This window comes from Hyperolius riggenbachi, chromosome 6 (genome assembly GCF_040937935.1).
Source record: "Hyperolius riggenbachi isolate aHypRig1 chromosome 6, aHypRig1.pri, whole genome shotgun sequence".
Taxonomy (NCBI): domain Eukaryota; kingdom Metazoa; phylum Chordata; class Amphibia; order Anura; family Hyperoliidae; genus Hyperolius; species Hyperolius riggenbachi.
In genome coordinates, this window is record NC_090651.1 from 85343542 (window position 1) to 85360977 (window position 17436).

General features: G+C 49.3%; 1 protein-coding gene across 2 annotated transcripts in view; it reads left to right on the forward strand.

Annotated features, from left to right (window-relative positions):
• Positions 1–17436, forward strand: part of LOC137520979 (tenascin-R-like) — a 1317931-nt gene that overhangs the window by 516615 nt on the left and 783880 nt on the right. For both annotated transcript variants that reach the window (XM_068239627.1, XM_068239626.1), the window contains exon 5: positions 10549–10824. In XM_068239627.1, coding sequence (XP_068095728.1) covers positions 10549–10824 — 276 coding nt within the window. The remainder of the gene's footprint in view (positions 1–10548; positions 10825–17436) is intronic.

Below are 17436 nucleotides of genomic sequence, written 5' to 3' on the forward strand. Positions count from 1 at the left end.
CACAGAGAACAATGAAACAAAGGGCAGATTAGGTGTTTACTGTCATGTTCCCACTGATTTATAAGGTAAAATAGGAGAGGGTGCTTCATCTCTGGTTCTCTTTAAGGCCATGGCAGTAATTTACGTCGACCCAGACCTTGCTGCAACCTCTGAGTGGAAGCTCAAGCTTTTACGGCAAGGCAAGGGTCCAGTCGAAGAGTAGGCGGACGAATTTCGTAGGTGGTCAGTTACTGCCAGGTTTGACACCTATGCCCTGCTGGATTACTTCCTGTCTGGGTTGTCGGATGAGGTCTCCGATCTAATGTTAAGTCTACCCGAGCCTAAAACAGTCGATGAGGCCATCTCATTGGCCATTCGAATCGACCGTAGGCTACGCCATCAGAGACAGACTAGGGGCAGTCATCGTGTCAGGTTGACTTCCTACGCAGCTCCTCCTGCTGCACCCCTAGTAACTCCATCTCCCTATGTCTCATCATCTCCGGTCTTGCCTCCACCTGAGCCGATGCAAATCGGTCGGTCTAAGTTAACCCAAGTGGAGAGAAGACGGAGAATGTCTGAACAGTTATGTTTGTACTGTGGTGAAGGGGGGCATAGGGTACGAGACTGTCCCGTTAAGCCAAATAAGAATACGACGGGAGACGCTACCACCTAGGAGTTGTAAGGGGTGACACCCTAGGCGCTCAACTCACACCCCTAAAGGAAAAACGTTTGCTCCTCCCCTGTACGATTACATGGGGGGACAAATCTGTAGCCACGGAGGCCTTTGTTGATTCAGGCTCCGCGGCTAATTTTATGAGTACCGAGTTTGCAGAGAAGTTGGGCATTCCCCTCACCCCAGTAAAACCACCTATCCAGGTTACTGCCGTGGACGACTCCCCGCTACAAAGGGACCGTCCGCTGTCTCAGACACCAGAGGTGGAAGTCATTACTGGGGTACTGCACAGGGAGAGTTTAAGTTTTTTGTGTTACATATGACTACCTCCACAATTTTCCTAGGTATGCCCTGGCTGCAGCTTCATTCGCCACAGGTTGATTGGTCTACGGGACAATTGACTAGTTGGTCGGACTTCTGTTCCCAACAGTGTCTAGGGAAAGTGACATTGTGTCAGACCAAGGTTCATGTGGAGGGTGTTCCCGAGCAATACTCCGAATTCTCGGATGTATTCTGTCCCAAGGCTGCTGATAGGTTACCTCCTCATCGTCCTTTCGATTGCCCCATCGATCTCCGTGCCGGTTGTATGCCCCCTAGGGGTCACCTGTATAATTTGACGGGACCGGAGAAAGTGGCTATGCAGGAGTACATCCGTGACAATCTAGCCAAAGGGTTCATTCGTCGCTCCCGGTCGCCTGCGGGGGCCGGCTTCTTTTTTGTTAAGAAAAAAGACGGAGGTCTTCGACCTTGCATCGATTACCGTGGCCTGAATAAAATCACGGTGAAGAATCGTTATCTGTTACCACTGATAGACGATTTATTTACGCAGGTCACAGACGCTAAGATCTTCTCGAAATTAGATCTGAGGGGTGCATACAACCTGATCCGCATTAGAAAGGGCGATGAATGGAAGACGGCCTTCAACACACCCGATGGGCATTACGAGTACTTAGTGATGCCCTTCGGGTTGTGCAATGCGCCAGCCGTCTTCCAGGAATTAATCAACGAGGTATTTAGGGAGGTGTTGGGTAGATTTGTGCTCGTATACCTTGATGATATACTGATCTACTCCGACGACCTCTCCAAGCACAGGGTCCATGTCAAATTTGTACTGAACAAACTGAGGCAAAATATGCTGTATGCCAAGTTAGAAAAATGCATTTTTGAGGTGACATCCGTCACGTTTCTGGGGTACGTGATTTCTACCTCATGTTTGTCTATGGATCCTGCCAAAGTTACAGCAGTCCTAGAATGGCCGCAACCTGTGGGCCTGAAAGCCCTCCAGAGATTCCTGGGGTTTGCAAATTACTATAGGAGGTTTATAAAGGGGTACTCCACGATCATTGCACCCCTTACCAGTCTCACTAGAAAGGGGGCAGATACCAACCACTGGTCCCCTGAGGCTGTGGCAGCCTTTTCTCGTCTGAAAAGATTGTTTTGCTCAGCGCCCATTTTGAGGCATGTAGACACGTCTTACCCCTTTATTGCGGAGGTTGATGCCTCGGAGGTTGGGGTGGGGGCGGTGCTGTCTCAACGGTCAGGGTTGCAGGGCAAATTACATCCTTGCGCTTATTTCTCCCGTAGGTTCTCACCAGCAGAAAGAAACTACGATATAGGCAACCGGGAACTTCTGGCCATTAAGTTGGCGTTTGAAGAGTGGCGCCATTGGTTAGAGGGGGCAGAACATACGATCACGGTTTATACTGATCACAAACATTTAGGATACATCGAGGGGGCTAAGAGACTAAGTCCCCGTCAGGCCCGTTGGTCTTTATTTTTTACGAGGTTCAGATTCGTAATCACGTACACTCCAGGCAGCAAAAACATTAAGGCAGATGCCCTGTCCAGATGTTTTGAACCAGAGACAGCACAGCCCCCCGCTCCTCCTGAGTCCATCATCCCACAGAGGTTAGTCTTAGCAGCCACAGAGACCTGGGAGGATTGGACAGAGGTTTTGAGTCCCTTTCAGCAGGATGTCCCTGAGGGAAAACCTGAGGGGGTTATGTTCATCCCGCTGCCATTCCGTCTGCAGATTCTACAAATGTCTCACGCCCATAAGAATGCTGGTCACCCTGGAGCTGCCAGAACGCAGGATCTGATTGCCAGATGTGCTTGGTGGCCTTCCATGGCAACAGACTGCAAAGAATATGTCAGGGAATGTGCGGTTTGTGCTAAGAGTAAACCCTCCCGGCTGGCACCTGTGGGAAGGTTACAGCCTTTACCCACCCCGAGTGAACCATGGACCCACCTGTCCATGGATTTTGTAGGGGGAATTGCCCAGGTCTGAGGGCATGTCGGTCATTTGGGTGGTGGTCGACCGTTTTAGCAAAATGGCCCATTTTGTGCCCCTGAAAGGATTCCCCTCGGCTCAGGAACTGGCCGAATTGTTCATCATTCACGTCTTCCGGCTGCATGGCATTCCGGAGAACATTGTGTCAGATAGGGGAGTCCAATTTGTGTCTGGATTTTGGAGGGCATTTTGTCACCAAATGGGCATGGAGCTATCATTCTCGTCAGGCTACCACCCACAGACCAATGGGCAAACGGAGAGGGTCAATCAGGCCTTGGAACAATTTCTGAGGTGTTATGTTGCGGAGGCACAGAACGATTGGGTCAAGTTCTTGCCTTTCGCGGAGTTTGCACACAATAACTTGAAAAGTTCCTCCGCGGGGTTCTCTCCGTTTCAGATAGTAAACGGGCGGTTGCCTAAATTCTCCCCATTGCCAGTGGCCTCCACTCCGTTTCCAGCACTGGAGGATTGGCAGAGGTCACTCAGGGACAATTGGGGAATGGTTAAGGAGAATTTGCAGAAAGCATTTCAAGGTCAAAAGGGTCAAGCGGACAGAAACGTTCCTTGGAATGGAAGTTTCAGCCAGGGGATTTAGTCTGGGTGTCCACACGTCACTTGACCCTGAAGCAGCCATCTGCCAAACTGGGCCCCAGGTTTGTGGGTCCATTTTCTGTGACAAAAAAAATCAACAACGTCACTTATGCCGTTGATCTTCCCGCCAGCATGCGTGGGGTAAGATCATTTCACGTGTCCCTGCTCAAACCGGCAGTTCATGTGGGCCCTACTCCTCCTCCTCTTGTGATGATAGATGACCAACCTGAGTACGAGGTAGAAAAGATTTTAGATTCACGCCTTGTACAAAACTCAGTACAGTATCTGGTGCATTGGAAAGGGTATGGCATTGAGGAGAGACAATGGGTACCGGGGAGTCGCATGCATGCGGACGAATTAAGGAAGGAGTTTCATGCCCTACATCCTGAGAAACCTGGTAGGAGTTGTCCGGAGTCCACTCATCGGGGGGGGGGGGGGGGGGTACTGTCAGAAAACGCGGAAGCACAGCCACTCGCTCTCAAAGCGGGGCGGCTGCTTCCGCATCCAGCGTGGCAGGGCACGGGGAGTCAGCCGCCTCCACTCAGTCTGAGGCGGCTGTCCCCGTGCAGGGCATGGCGGAGCACGGAAAAACCGCCGCGTTGGACGCGGCGGTTAGCGCGCATTGCCCCATTGCGGAGGCACCGCAGAGCGGTGCTGGTGTGGCTGGGACACATAGTCCCTCTAGGTTTAGAGTGACGCGCGCACGCGCACTCAGGCAGGGATTTTATGACAGGCAGAGGTGAGTCAGCTGACCAGCCTGGTCAGCTGACTCTGGCTCCACTCCTGATTGGTCCAGCACTTAGGGAGGTGCTGGAGAGATGCATGTGTATATATACTGCCAGCTGTTCAGTTGCTGGTCGTCTGGCGTTGCGATCACTTACGTGGGAGCACTCAGACCCTTAGTCAGATCCGTTAGTGTGGCGGGACCAGCTGGAGCTGTAATCCTACACTAAGCTAGATTCTGTTGATAGCTTAAAGTACTAGTTTGATTGTGATTATCTGTTATGACCTTTTGCCTGCCTGACTATCCTCCTGAACTCTGATCTTGTACCTCGATATTTCTGATACCCTGTTGCCGAACCCCGGCTCGTCCTTAGACTCTGCTTCTGCCTCTTGATCTTGTACCTTAATATTTCTGATACCCTGTTGCCGAACCCTGCCTGTTACTAGACTACGCATCTGCCTTCTGATACTGTACTTTATCTGTCTGTGTGGTTACGACCTGGCTTGTCCGACCTCGAGAACCGACCTTACGATTGGAGGCGGTTCCCTGTCCTGCTAGTGACACTTCCTCCAGAGTGTCACTTGCAGACTATCCTTCCTACTCTCAGCCTGACTCCTCCCGCCTTGGAGGGTTCAGGTCTTCGGAAGGAATCCGTGCAGTATTCCTCACTGCACTGAGGCCTAGTCCTCTAAGTGTTACTGTTACACCAAACACTACACTCTACTCAGGTGTACAGAAGTTAGCTGGTATATCGGATTATCAGTGATACTGCAGATCACTTATAATCTGGTATATATATCTGTATTCCCAGTGATACTGCAGATCACCGGTAATCAGATCCTCTCTGTGCTTCACCGATCGTTACAGGTAGTAGTTCACCAGATAAAGCATAAAGAAAAAAAAAACTGAAACAAAAATACTGCTGTCCTTGACAAGTGGCTGTATTTGCGCTGATAGCTTTGCCCCTGTAAGTACCGTACCAGGACTCTCACTAATGTCCTCTATTCCTTCTATTCCTCTGTCTACCCTACGGGGGATGAGGGGTCAGAAATCCTCTGCAACACACGCAAGGTGGATGTCAGGTCACTGCAAACCACAAATGACAAACCTCAAAGGATTAACGTTCTGAATGAGCCGACATTATTACTACGACACAACTGGCTGCTCAGACTTATCTAACTAGGTATATGTTTTAGGACTTTTGAGCATTCATGGTAATTTGTATATCTGGGCACTGTGGCTTCTGCCTGGCTATCCTCCCATCAGTATTAGGAAGAAGGAGTACATTTGCATCTATGCATCTCTTGTTTAATGATGCTGCTGAAGTGAAACTGAAAATGCGTTGATCCGCCTTTTGTAGGGTAATAGAAGAAGTCTGCTCATCTGTAGCGTTACATCTTTGTGGTGTTCATTTGTGATTGGCTGTGATCTGACATCCTCCTGGTGTGCAGCACAGAGGGGTTCCCTCACCTCCCCAGGGAACAGCAGAGGAGGAAGACTGGCAGCATCAGTGACAGTCCCGCCAATAGGGATGCTCATTGGGATGCCACGGAATTGAAATTTCCTTATTTGGAAATCGGAATTCTATCGGATCAGCGTAGTAATTTTAGACCAATCACAAGACCGGTATTCCTATTTCCGTTTTCCGATTTTCATTTTTACGTTTGTTTTTTGTTTTTGTTTTTTCATTTTTTGCATTTTCTGCTGCAAACAAATGACTAATAAAATACTACTCGAAAAATGGAAAACAGGAAATCGGAAAATCCAATAACATGGAAATCCGAAATCATAAAATCTGAAATTTGCATTGTCGGAAATTGGAATTTCGGGGGAATTGGAAATGGGCATTTCCGACCACCTCTACACACCAATACAAGGATAAAGCAACTGGTGCTGCCCTGTAGTTGTAACCACACCCACTTATTAAGGCGAACAGCAGTGATGGTCAATGGGATGTGGATGCTTCTGGCTTTCATGCAAATTGTGCGCAGATTGGAAACGGGCCAATCAAAAACTCCAGGAAGTTCATTTAATTGGTCCGGTTCCAAACTGCATGCAATTTGCATTAAATTTGCATCTAAACCTGGATTAGAAGTATCTCAGTGACCAGCTCTAGTGGGAAGATTTTTTATTTCCCAGCTTTTATACTCTACAGTCTTCAGGTCTAATGCACACCAGAATAGCACGCCTCTTTTCCAAAAACAGGAAAATAAGGGTGCCCATGCAATACTTGATATTGGGGGCCTATCAATCGAAATCAGAGGAGAATCCGTGCCACAACATGGCCAGCATCGATCGGGAATGCTGAGGAATGTTGGTCACAAGGGCTCCATCAGGTGTGTAATGTTAATGGCATTCAAAATCGCGATGACCGCCGGACACCTGGCTGGTGTCCCCCAAGTGTACATGTGTTTCCTATGCTCCTCCCATTCCCATGCCCAGTGATGAAGCCTCACTTGTCACACGGGGGTGAATCTTGGCCTCCTTGTGTCCATGCGAGCACCTGTACCACGTGACACTGGCAAATCTAGGATTCGCTCCGGTGTGACAGGTGAGCGTTCAACACTGCACTGTTTACACACAGCATGGGTGGGGGGGACACATACACTTAAGGGCAGTGGCCTAGTAATAGGGGATACAGAGGTAGCGGCCGCATCAGAGTCCCTGGACCAAAGGGGCCCAGTACGGGCCCTCCATCAACCGCTTTATTTGCTCTATATTAGTGCTAAGCTAATGATCACTCCTATATGTGCTTGGATTAGTTGTAACCATTACTACACTGTTCTCCTTCCTAGTTTACACCTCTCCGACACTGCAGCTGTCCTTGGCAGGTTTTGGTGCTCCATATCAATTGTTATGTACAGAGCGCTCTAGAGGGGCCCAATGTAAAATTCTCACTGGGGCCCAGAGCTCCTAAGCTATGCTACTGCTTGGGGGGAGGGGGGTTGGGGTCAGCAGCAGGACTATTATTCAATAGAAATTGGTGTGTGCTGTTTGTGCAGGCAATAGATCCCTCTCTGATCACATTCAGTCAGATCTGGTGGCACATTGAGTTATGTGTGGCGACTTTCAGGGCCTAAGCCCACTAATGCAGTTGTATCTGCTTTTCAGTTACACATCAATGTTACAGATGCTGAAAAGCGGACACCACTGCGTTAGTGGGCTCAGGCCATAATACTTCACTGCATCTACCGTAAACACATCACTACAATAAATAAGGAAAGTCGCACGCTCACTTCCTCTCATCTATTTAGCACTTCTGTCAGGGTTGTTGCCGGATCATTGTTTACATTTATCTGACAGAACAGTGATTATATTCCTGGCAGTGGCACTGCGCTGAGAGAAGCGGCCTGCTAGACCTGTGAAAGAAGAATCGGTTTTCATAAATTTGTCCTTATTTCTCCTGTTACTGCTTCAAGCGCTAAACTATGCGCCCCAAGTAACCTGGTCTCCCAGTGCAGTGTCCTGAGGCAATGCACCCCAAGTAACCTGGTCTCCCTGTGCGGAGTCCTGAGGCTATGCACCCCAAGTAACCTGGTCTCCCTGTGCGGAGTCCTGAGGCTATGCTCCCCAAGTAACCTGGTCTCCCTGTGCGGAGTCCTGAGGCTATGCTCCCCAAGTAAACTGATCTCCCTGTGTGGAGCCCTGAGGCTATGCGCCCCAAGCAACTTAGTCTCTCTGTGCGGAGTCCTGAGTCTATGCACCCCAAGTAACCTGGTCTCCCCGTGCGGTGTCCTGAGGCAATGCACCCCAAGTAACCTGGTCTCCCTGTGCGGAGTCCTGAGGCTATGCACCCCAAGTAACCTGGTCTCCCTGTGCGGAGTCCTGAGGCTATGCTCCCCAAGTAAACTGATCTCCCTGTGTGGAGCCCTGAGGCTATGCGCCTCAAGCAACTTAGTCTCTCTGTGCGGAGTCCTGAGTCTATGCACCCCAAGTAACCTGGTCTCCCAGTGCGGAGTCCTGAGGCTGTGCACCCCAAGTAACCTGGTCTCTCTGTGCGGAGTCCTGAGGCTATGCACCCCAAGTAACCTAGTCTCCTTGTGTGGAGTCCTGAGGCTATGTGCCCCAAGTAACCTGGTCTCCTTGTGCGGATTCCTGAGGCTATGCACCCCATGTAACCTGGTCTCCCTGTGCGGAGTCCTGAGGCTATGCACCCCAAGTAGCCTGATCTCCCTGTGCGGAGTCCTGAGGCTATGCTCCCCAAGTAACCTGGTCTTCATGTGCGGAGTCCTGAGGCTATGCGCCCCAAGTAACCTGGTCTTCATGTGCGGAGTCCTGAGGCTATGCACCCCAAGTAACCTGGTCTCCCTGTGTGGAGTCCTGAGGCTATGCACCCCAAGTAGCCTGATCTCCCTGTGCGGAGTCCTGAGGCTATGCACCCCAAGTAACCTGATCTCCCTGTGCGGAGTCCTGAGGCTATGCACCCCAAGTAACCTGGTCTCCCTGTGCGGAGTCCTGAGGCAACGCGCCCCAAGTAACCTGGTCTCCCTGTGCGGAGTCCTGAGGCTATGCACCCCAAGTAACCTGGTCTCTCTGTGTGGAGTCCTGAGGCTATGCTCCCCAAGTAACCTGGTCTCCCTGTGCGGAGTCCTGAGGCTATGCTCCCCAAGTAACCTGGTCTCCCTGTGCGGAGTCCTGAGGCTATGCATCCCAAGTAACCTGGTCTTCCTGTGCGGAGTCCTGAGGCTATGCACCCCAAGTAGCCTGATCTCCCTGTGCGGAGTCCTGAGGCTATGCACCCCAAGTAACCTGATCTCCCTGTGCGGAGTCCTGAGGCTATGCACCCCAAGAAACCTGGTCTCCCTGTGAGAAGTCCTGAGGCAATGCGCCCCAAGTAACCTGGTCTCCCTGTGCGGAGTCCTGAGGCTATGCACCCCAAGTAACCTGGTCTCTCTGTGTGGAGTCCTGAGGCTATGCTCCCCAAGTAACCTGGTCTCCCTGTGCGGAGTCCTGAGGCTATGCACCCCAAGTAACCTGGTCTCCCTGTGCGGAGTCCTGAGGCTATGCTCCCCAAGTAACCTGGTCTTCCTGTGCGGAGTCCTGAGGCTATGCGCCCCAAGTAACCTGGTCTCCCTGTGCGGAGTCCTGAGGCTATGTGCCCCAAGTAACCTGGTCTCCCTGTGCGGAGTCCTGAGGCTATGCGCCCCAAGTAACCTGGTCTCCCTGTGCGGAGTCCTAAGGCAATGCACCCCAAGTAACCTGGTCTCCCTGTGCGGAGTCCTGAGGCAATGCACCCCAAGTAACCTGGTCTCCCTGTGCGGAGTCCTGAGGCTATGTGCCCCAAGTAACCTGGTCTCCCTATGCGGAGTCCTGAGGCTATGCGCCCCAAGTAACCTGGTCTCCCTGTGCGGAGTCCTGAGGCTATGCGCCCCAAGTAACCTGGTCTCCCTGTGCGGAGTCCTGAGGCTATGCGCCCCAAGTAACCTGCTCTCCCTGTGTGGAGTCCTGAGGCTATGTGCACTGGGTTTTTCACTGAAGAAACAAAAACACAAAAATGCCTTGAGAACAGCAATAAGGTTTATTGTTGCGGGAACATATTTTAGCATTGGACAGTTTTACTAATGAATTCAACCTGACTGGTTAACCCATTAGCAGCTTCAATAGAGTTATCTTGTTTGAGATAAGTGCACTGCTTTTGACCTCAGTCAGCAGAACTTGTTGTGCTGTAAATTCTTGTAATGCTTTCATCTCTCTCTCTAGCAGAAAATATAGAAACTCAAAGCAGAAGTCCTCTGTTATTGTCTCACACTGCCCCCTAATGACAAGTGGCCATCAATACACATTACAGAAGTACTAATTAGTAGTAACATATAAAGAAATAAAAAATGTGCTAAAATAAATAGACCTGGAGCACTTGCAAACCTCTAAATAAATTGGCTGCTAAAGGGTTAAATTAGAACCAACCCCATTCTTGCTTTCAGCTTTGCTTATTCCTGAATAGGGAAGTTGAAGCTGTTGCTACATAATACAAATATTTGCAGTTTGAAGATGGACCAATCGAATCCTTTCTTGGCGGGATGCATTTTGAAGCTGCATACATTCACATGCACAATTTGCATAGCCTGCATCAACTCAACTTATATGCATCTCATTGACCATCCCTATTCCTGAATCTTCCAAAGCTTTCTCTGTGTGATTTTGAGATTATTCTTCCAGTGCCATTCCTAGTCTTTCATCGCACACCGATATATATGTATGCAAACATAATGAATGACACATGAATGTGGTGCACTGAATCACAAGGTTTGCTGTATACACTAAAGCACTCTTATCCTTCCTTCCTCTCTCTAGTTGCTCCGCCTGTGGATTTCTCAGTGACGGCGGTGGGGGATCATTGGATGGACCTGACCTGGGAAGGGACCTCAGCTGTCACAGAGTATGTCATATCCTACCAGCCTGCGGTGCCAGGAGAGTGGGGGACTCAGCAGCGGCTACAGCAGAGAGTCCCCGGGGACTGGAGCACTGTCACCATCAGAGAGCTGGAGCCGGGAACGACCTATAACATCAGCGTCTGCTCTGTCATCAGTGACATCACCAGCGAGCCCGCCAGCATCACTACATCCACCCGTGAGTTTCCACAGACAGACATGGATTCTGTGTGTAATGTTACATGGAAATGCTGGACAAAATATATATTTTGGGATCTACTGTATTGCATAAAATCAGGGAGCTGGATTTGAAAGTGATCCTGGAGCGGATTGCTGCAATTAACGGGGACCTGAACTCAGAACTTTCTCTCTGCTCTAAAAGATATGCAACAGCATAATAACCTTTACAAAACAACATTTCTTTATTACAGCCGATATAAATCCTGCAAATCATCTGCAGCGTGTCTACTTCCTGCTTTCATGGAAGCAGAGATATTGTTAAAATGTACAAATTAGCTGCTCTGCCATGACAGAAGAGACTCCTGAGCTGACACAGCTGAGAGATTGGTGGTGATTAGTACGCAGATGAGGGGGAATTAGACAGGCTAAACTCTCTAAATGCATACAGGGTGCATTCTCTCTGTTTTCCTTCTGTCCTGTGCAAGAGTTCAGGTCCACTTTAAACTGATGCAAAGGCCGCACGCTATGCAGTTTTACCACCAATCCAGCTATGTTAGTTCAACCAAACGTAGCTGTTGCATAAGGTAAAAGAAACCACTTCAATAAAATCCCTTTATTCCGGTTGGGAAGGCAGGTACAAAGCAGTGGGGGTATTCTAGTGCCTAACCTAGTGTTGCAAAATATGGTTGGATGTCCTGGTCCAGCCACACCCCCGTCTGTCCCAATAGAGATGCAAGGCAGTGGTCATGTGGTGTAGGATGGACAGTTGCTTCTGAAACCAATCTTTATCTGTCTTCTGGGATAGGCAGGGAGCCAGGAGAGCCACGGCCAAATAAGCTAATGCTATAGAATTGGTTGCAAAGTTGAAAAAGTAATTTTTAGGAGGAGGATAGATATAAGTGCTTATCTCTTTTCACTTCATGGACTCAATTGAGGGTAAAATTGTCCACTTTTTAGATATTCCACAGTTTTATGTTATGTTTAAAAAGACTCTGAAGCCTCCTAAAATGACACTTTTTTTAGGCAGTCTTCTTAAGCATTAATGGCTTAGCTGAAACGCCGCTATCCCGCTGCAAAATGAGGCTTTCATCGCCCCCAAATACCGGGGCAAAAATCCACGACTTTCAAAGTTGTGGATTTTGCTACCCGGGGAGGCAGAGCTTTGAGCTGCAGCTCTGCCTCCATTCCCGTCAATCTCCTGCGGATCTCTGCCTCCTCCCGCCCCTCTCAGTAAAAGAAGACTGAGAGGGGCGGGAGGAGGCAGAGATCCGCGGGAGATTTCGGGGTGATTAAAGTCTAGTTTTGCCGCGGGATGGCGACGTTTCAGCTAAGCCATTAATGCTTAAGAAGACTGCTTAAAAAAAAGTGGCATTTTAGGAGGATTTAGGCTCTCTTTAAAAACATTTTTTAAAAAAAGTATTATTTTGTCTTTGCTCAATGACAGCCTTTCTGTGTCCTAGAGAGCTCAATACATATGAACTTTTGACATTTTTAATTTATCCCCTGCACTAAGAAGCTATTCTCTTCCAGGCAAGAGTTTTATGACCGTTATTCCTTAGCAGTGGTGGTTATTTAATAGTCAATCTAGGTACCAACTAGAAACTGTCACTTGCATACCTGGATGTTAACTCTTTCAGACAGAGAAAGAAAAAAAAGAAGCACAGACTAGATATTTGTATACTTGGCACTGCACATACACGTCTATCTCATCATCAATCACATGTCACTTTAGGTAACTCTTGAGGAATGCAGAATTGGGATATTTTTTTTTTTTTTTTGCACTGTCTTGTCTTACTAATGAATGATCATTTTCTGGTTGTTATGGTGATTATTATTGCTAGAACTAGCAGTAGTGTGGCAGCATTCTGTCCGGAATGTTAGATGTGCTAAATGTCCCACTTGCTTTCATATTGATAACATTAATACAGTGTACTTGTTAGGGCTGGTTCACACGGACGCTTGGCGGCGTTTACCGCCAAGTGTTCGGGACTCGTTTGCTAAACGCTCCCATTCAAATGAATGGGAGCATTTAGCATCGCTCGGTTACTGCCGATTACCGGTGATTGCGCAAACGCGGCGTTCCGATCCCGATTTACCGCGTCTTTTCAGCCGGCCCTAGAAGACGCATGCAGCGACGAGGGTCACCTAGCCGCTGCGGCTTCATGTCCTCTTGCGGAGCTGAAAAACGCAAATCGTGATGGGAAGCCGATGATCGCTGTAACGCCACCCCCTGAACGAGACGTCACAGGACGACGCTGCTTCTGGCTGCCCCGACGCCACCAAACGTCCGTGTGTCCGTGTGCAATTACATTAGAAGCTTCATTGTCTGAGCTCTAAGCGCTTATTTGATTATTTGTACACTATCTTCTTCTCTCTTGTAAACAGTGACCTTCTTCCTGAGCAGAATGCAGCATAATCTAGAGCAGGGGTCTCAAACTCGCGGCTCGCGGGCCATTTGCGGCCCTCGATACAATATTTTGTGGCCCTCGCCGGCAAACGCTTACTTATAGTTTGCTTCAGTGCTCCCAAGTAATCCGCAGCATCCCCGACGCTAAACGAGGGCTGCTGAGCCCCCAAATCGCCCGGGGGGCAATCCGCTGGCATTTCCTGGAAGGGGCAGAGCTTTCAGCTTCAGCTCTGCCCCTCCTGACGTCAATCGCCACACGGATCGCCGCCTCTCCCCGCCCCTCTCTGTGAAGGAAGAGTGAGAGGGGCGGGCAGAGGCGGCGATGCGCCGCGATTGACGTCAGGAGGGGCAGAGCTGAAGCTGAAAGCTCTGCCCCTTCCAGGAAATGCCGGTGGATTGCCCCTTGGGCGATTTGGGGGCTCTGCAGCCCTCGTTTTGTGGCGGGGACACGGCGGATTACTTGTAATGGGAGCACTGAAGCAAACTATAAGGTAAAAAAGGCAAAATAGTTTGCTTCAGTGTGAATTTGATTTTGAAATAAAAATCAATGCAAGGGACGGGGGGCTGGGGAGAGCTGCTGATTTATTGATTCCCTTATGCGGCCCAGCCTCATCCTGACTTTGCCTCCTGCGGCCCCCAGGTAAATTGAGTTTGAGACCCCTGATCTAGAGCCTTGTCAATGACTTTCCTGATTTTCAATTATCTGACTTTATGCATAGCTCCTTGAAAGATAATCAGGGTTTCACTGCGCCCACTAATTGATTTTGCTAAGTGTCATTAACGCAGCATATTGTCTGTGTCTTTACATTATATGTCAGTGTCAGTGAGAGCCATCTATGGTTAACCAGTGTTCATTTCTGGACCTCGTTCAAAACCAGAATCAGGCCACCACCTTTACCCACCAGGTCAGGGCAGGGCAGGGCAAGTTTGACTGAGGCCTTCACATACATACAAAGTGTGGTCAGTAGTTCTTAAAGTGAACCTGAGGTGAGAGTTTTATGGAGGCTGCCATATTTAGTTCCTTTTAAGCAATACTACTGTAGTTACCTGGCTGTCCTGCTGATCCTCTGCCTCTAATACTTTCAGCCATAGACCCTGAACAAGCATGCAGCAGATCAGAAGTGTCTGACATTATTGTCAGAACTGACACGATTAGCTGCATGCTTGTTTCTGGTGTACCTCAGACACTACGGCAGCCAAATAGAGCAGCAGGGCTGCCAGGCAACTGGCATTGTTTAAAAGGAAACACATATGGCAGCCACCATATCAGTCTCACCTCAGGTTCACTTTAACCACTTTGCATCCAGACCTTGTTTTCCCCTAATGGACCAGAGCAGTTTTGACGCTTTAGCGGTGTCCCTTTTTAATCAGCAATAACTTCATCTGTACTCGTGCCACTTAAATGATCCTTATATCGTTTTTTTCAAGACAAAGCTTTCATTGGGGGGTATTTGGTCTCAAGTAAAATATTCTTCTCTGTGCATTTTAATGGGAAAAAGTGGAAAAAAGTAAAAAAAAAATGCATTATTTCTAAATTTTGACCAATTCCTGTTTAAAAATAAAAAGTGCTACTGACATAAAAACCGTGCCACTAGTTTATGTCCCCCCAGTATAGATATCCAGATGTGTCCCTAGTATCAACCCCCCCCCCCCTCCCAAGTATAGCCAGATGTGTCCCCAATATCAGCAAACACTGCTGGGGGGGCAGCACAGCCAGATGTGTCCCCTGTGTTTGCCACCCCCAGATGAGATTTACAGATGCAACCCCAGGAATAGTGCCCCTCTTATAGCCAGACGTGTCCCTGGGATCAGCATTACCCAGAGCCGGATTAAGGCCAAATGGGGCCCTAAGCAAAGTGGCAGATTTGGGCCCCCAACTCTCAACCCTTCCCCCCCCCCAACACACACACACACACATACATGTTATCAACATAGAACTGAAATTACCTTTGGCTTCTGGCACCGTGTGTAGCCAGAATAAATCTTCGAAGCATCAATGTACTATATACACATATGTTATATATATATATATGTACATACATGCATATATATATATATATATATATATATATATATATATATATATATATATATATATATATATATACCATATTCCACATCAATGAATTGACGAACAGTCTGTCATTCACATTGCTGAATGCAGCCAGTGCTGCCTGTCTCCAGGCTCCTCTGCACGCTACACTGACCTGCCTCAACCTGCTAGTGTTGTCCGGATCATGAACGATTCGGATCTTTGATCCGAATCTATTTAATGAGTCGATCATCCGAATCATCAAAATGAACGATTCGGATCGCAAAAGGGGCGGGGCCAGGAGCGGCACGCCCCCTCTCAGCGGGCAGCGGGGTCCTGGAAGCAGAGCTGAGATGGATCGCTCTGTTGGAAGGGAGGCAGCCTTGCAGGGACAGGTAGATGAGAGAGAGGGGACATGGGTGCCACTGCCAGATATGTATAGAGCACACATACTGGCTATAATCTGCTGCTCATCATAGGCTGGCTGTTCCGTAGTGCTGCACAGTGATCACATTGGAAGCTTTTTGGCTCAGAAGCACAGCTCAGTAACTTTGCAGGCACTATGATTGCAGGGCAATATGATCCTCCTGCACTCGGCACTAAACAGCTGCACTTATCTTCTGGGAATGCTTTCCTTCACTGTGTGACGTTTGCATGGAAAGTACACAGATGAGCATATAGGTGAAATAAATACATGTAAAGCATATGATTGCAGCATGTGGGTATTGTGTGCACAAACATTTCTGCTCTCTGCTCGTCCCTCCTCCCTTCTCTGTCCACTCCCCTCCCCTTCTCCTGTCCACAGCAGGGAAAGACCTGTCCTGCTAGTCATCTCACCCCGAATGCTTCGGTAGTAAAATGATCCGAGATTCGGATCAAAGATCCGGATCTTTTCAATGATCCGATTCGAATCATCCGGATCATTGAAAAGATCCGAACTTCCCATCTCTACAACCTGCGCTGTGCCTGCGCTCTCTCACAACTGAGCGAGGAAGGAGGGGAAGGCGGGAGAGGCGAGCGAGGGCCAATGACGTCAGCAGTAGCTGACGTGATCACGTGGACGGCGCAGGGGACGCCGCCGCACACTGATTGGCTCTCTGTCACTGAGGACTAGACTGGAGAGCGTCTGTTTGCCATGGCAACGGCGACGCTCAGCCAGCCAGCCTCAGTGTTTCTTTTGTAGGCAGAGCGGAGCGCCGGGAGCGGGCAGTGCAGGCACGGATAATTTTGTACACAGGAGTCAGGACAGACTCACCCAGCACATCATGGGGCCACTCATCGGATCCACATTACAGAGCAGCAGGCTGGCAGCCACAGCATTTTGTGCGGCTCAGAGGGGGGCCCTTTAGACAATGAATGGGGCCCCAATCAGGTGCTTGAGGTGCCTGGTTGATGGTCCGGCCCTGGCATTACCCCATTATAGCCAGATGTACCCCCAGGATTAGCGCTGCCCCCATTATAGCCAAATGTGCCCCCAGTATTAAGTTATGGCCCCCCAGGTGCCCAGATGTGCCATGTTATTAAAAAAAAAACCTCTCCTCGGTTACCCAGATGTCCCCCAGTCACTTTAACACCCCCCTTTATATATCCTCTCCCCCCCCCCCAAGAATCGATAGCCAGATGTCCTCCCTCCCCCATCAGGCAGCCCCCTCCTTGCACAAATCATTAAAAAAATGCACCAGCAAGTAGCCTCACTCACCTTACCTCGTTCCTGCGACTATCCTGAAGCCCGAGCTTCTGATCCCCGCTCTGCAGTCAGCCGCGTGTTGCCAGTTACCCGGGTCCCGGCTTGATGACGTCATCAAGCCGGGACCCGGTTAACCGGCATTACGCGGCTGAATGCAGAGAGGGGAACGGAGGCTCGGGCTTCAGGATAGTTGCAGGAAAGAGGTAAGGTGAGTGAGGCTACTTGCTGGAGGATTTTTTTTAATGATTTCTGCATGGAGGGGGACAGATGAAGGATCATGGGAGGGGGGTGGACTAATTGGCTACAAGGGAACATGTTCCCTTTCACCAATTAGTAATGCAGCTGACAGTGCCGGGGGGTGCGCTCTGAAGCACACCCAATTGTGCACAGCAGGGCTGCAAGCTTTGTATATTTACGTCATGGTGGCTTGGAGGGTGCCACAGATGACGTGGATATACTGTAGCAGTGGAAAAAGTGGTTAAAGAACAACTGAAGTAAGAAGAAT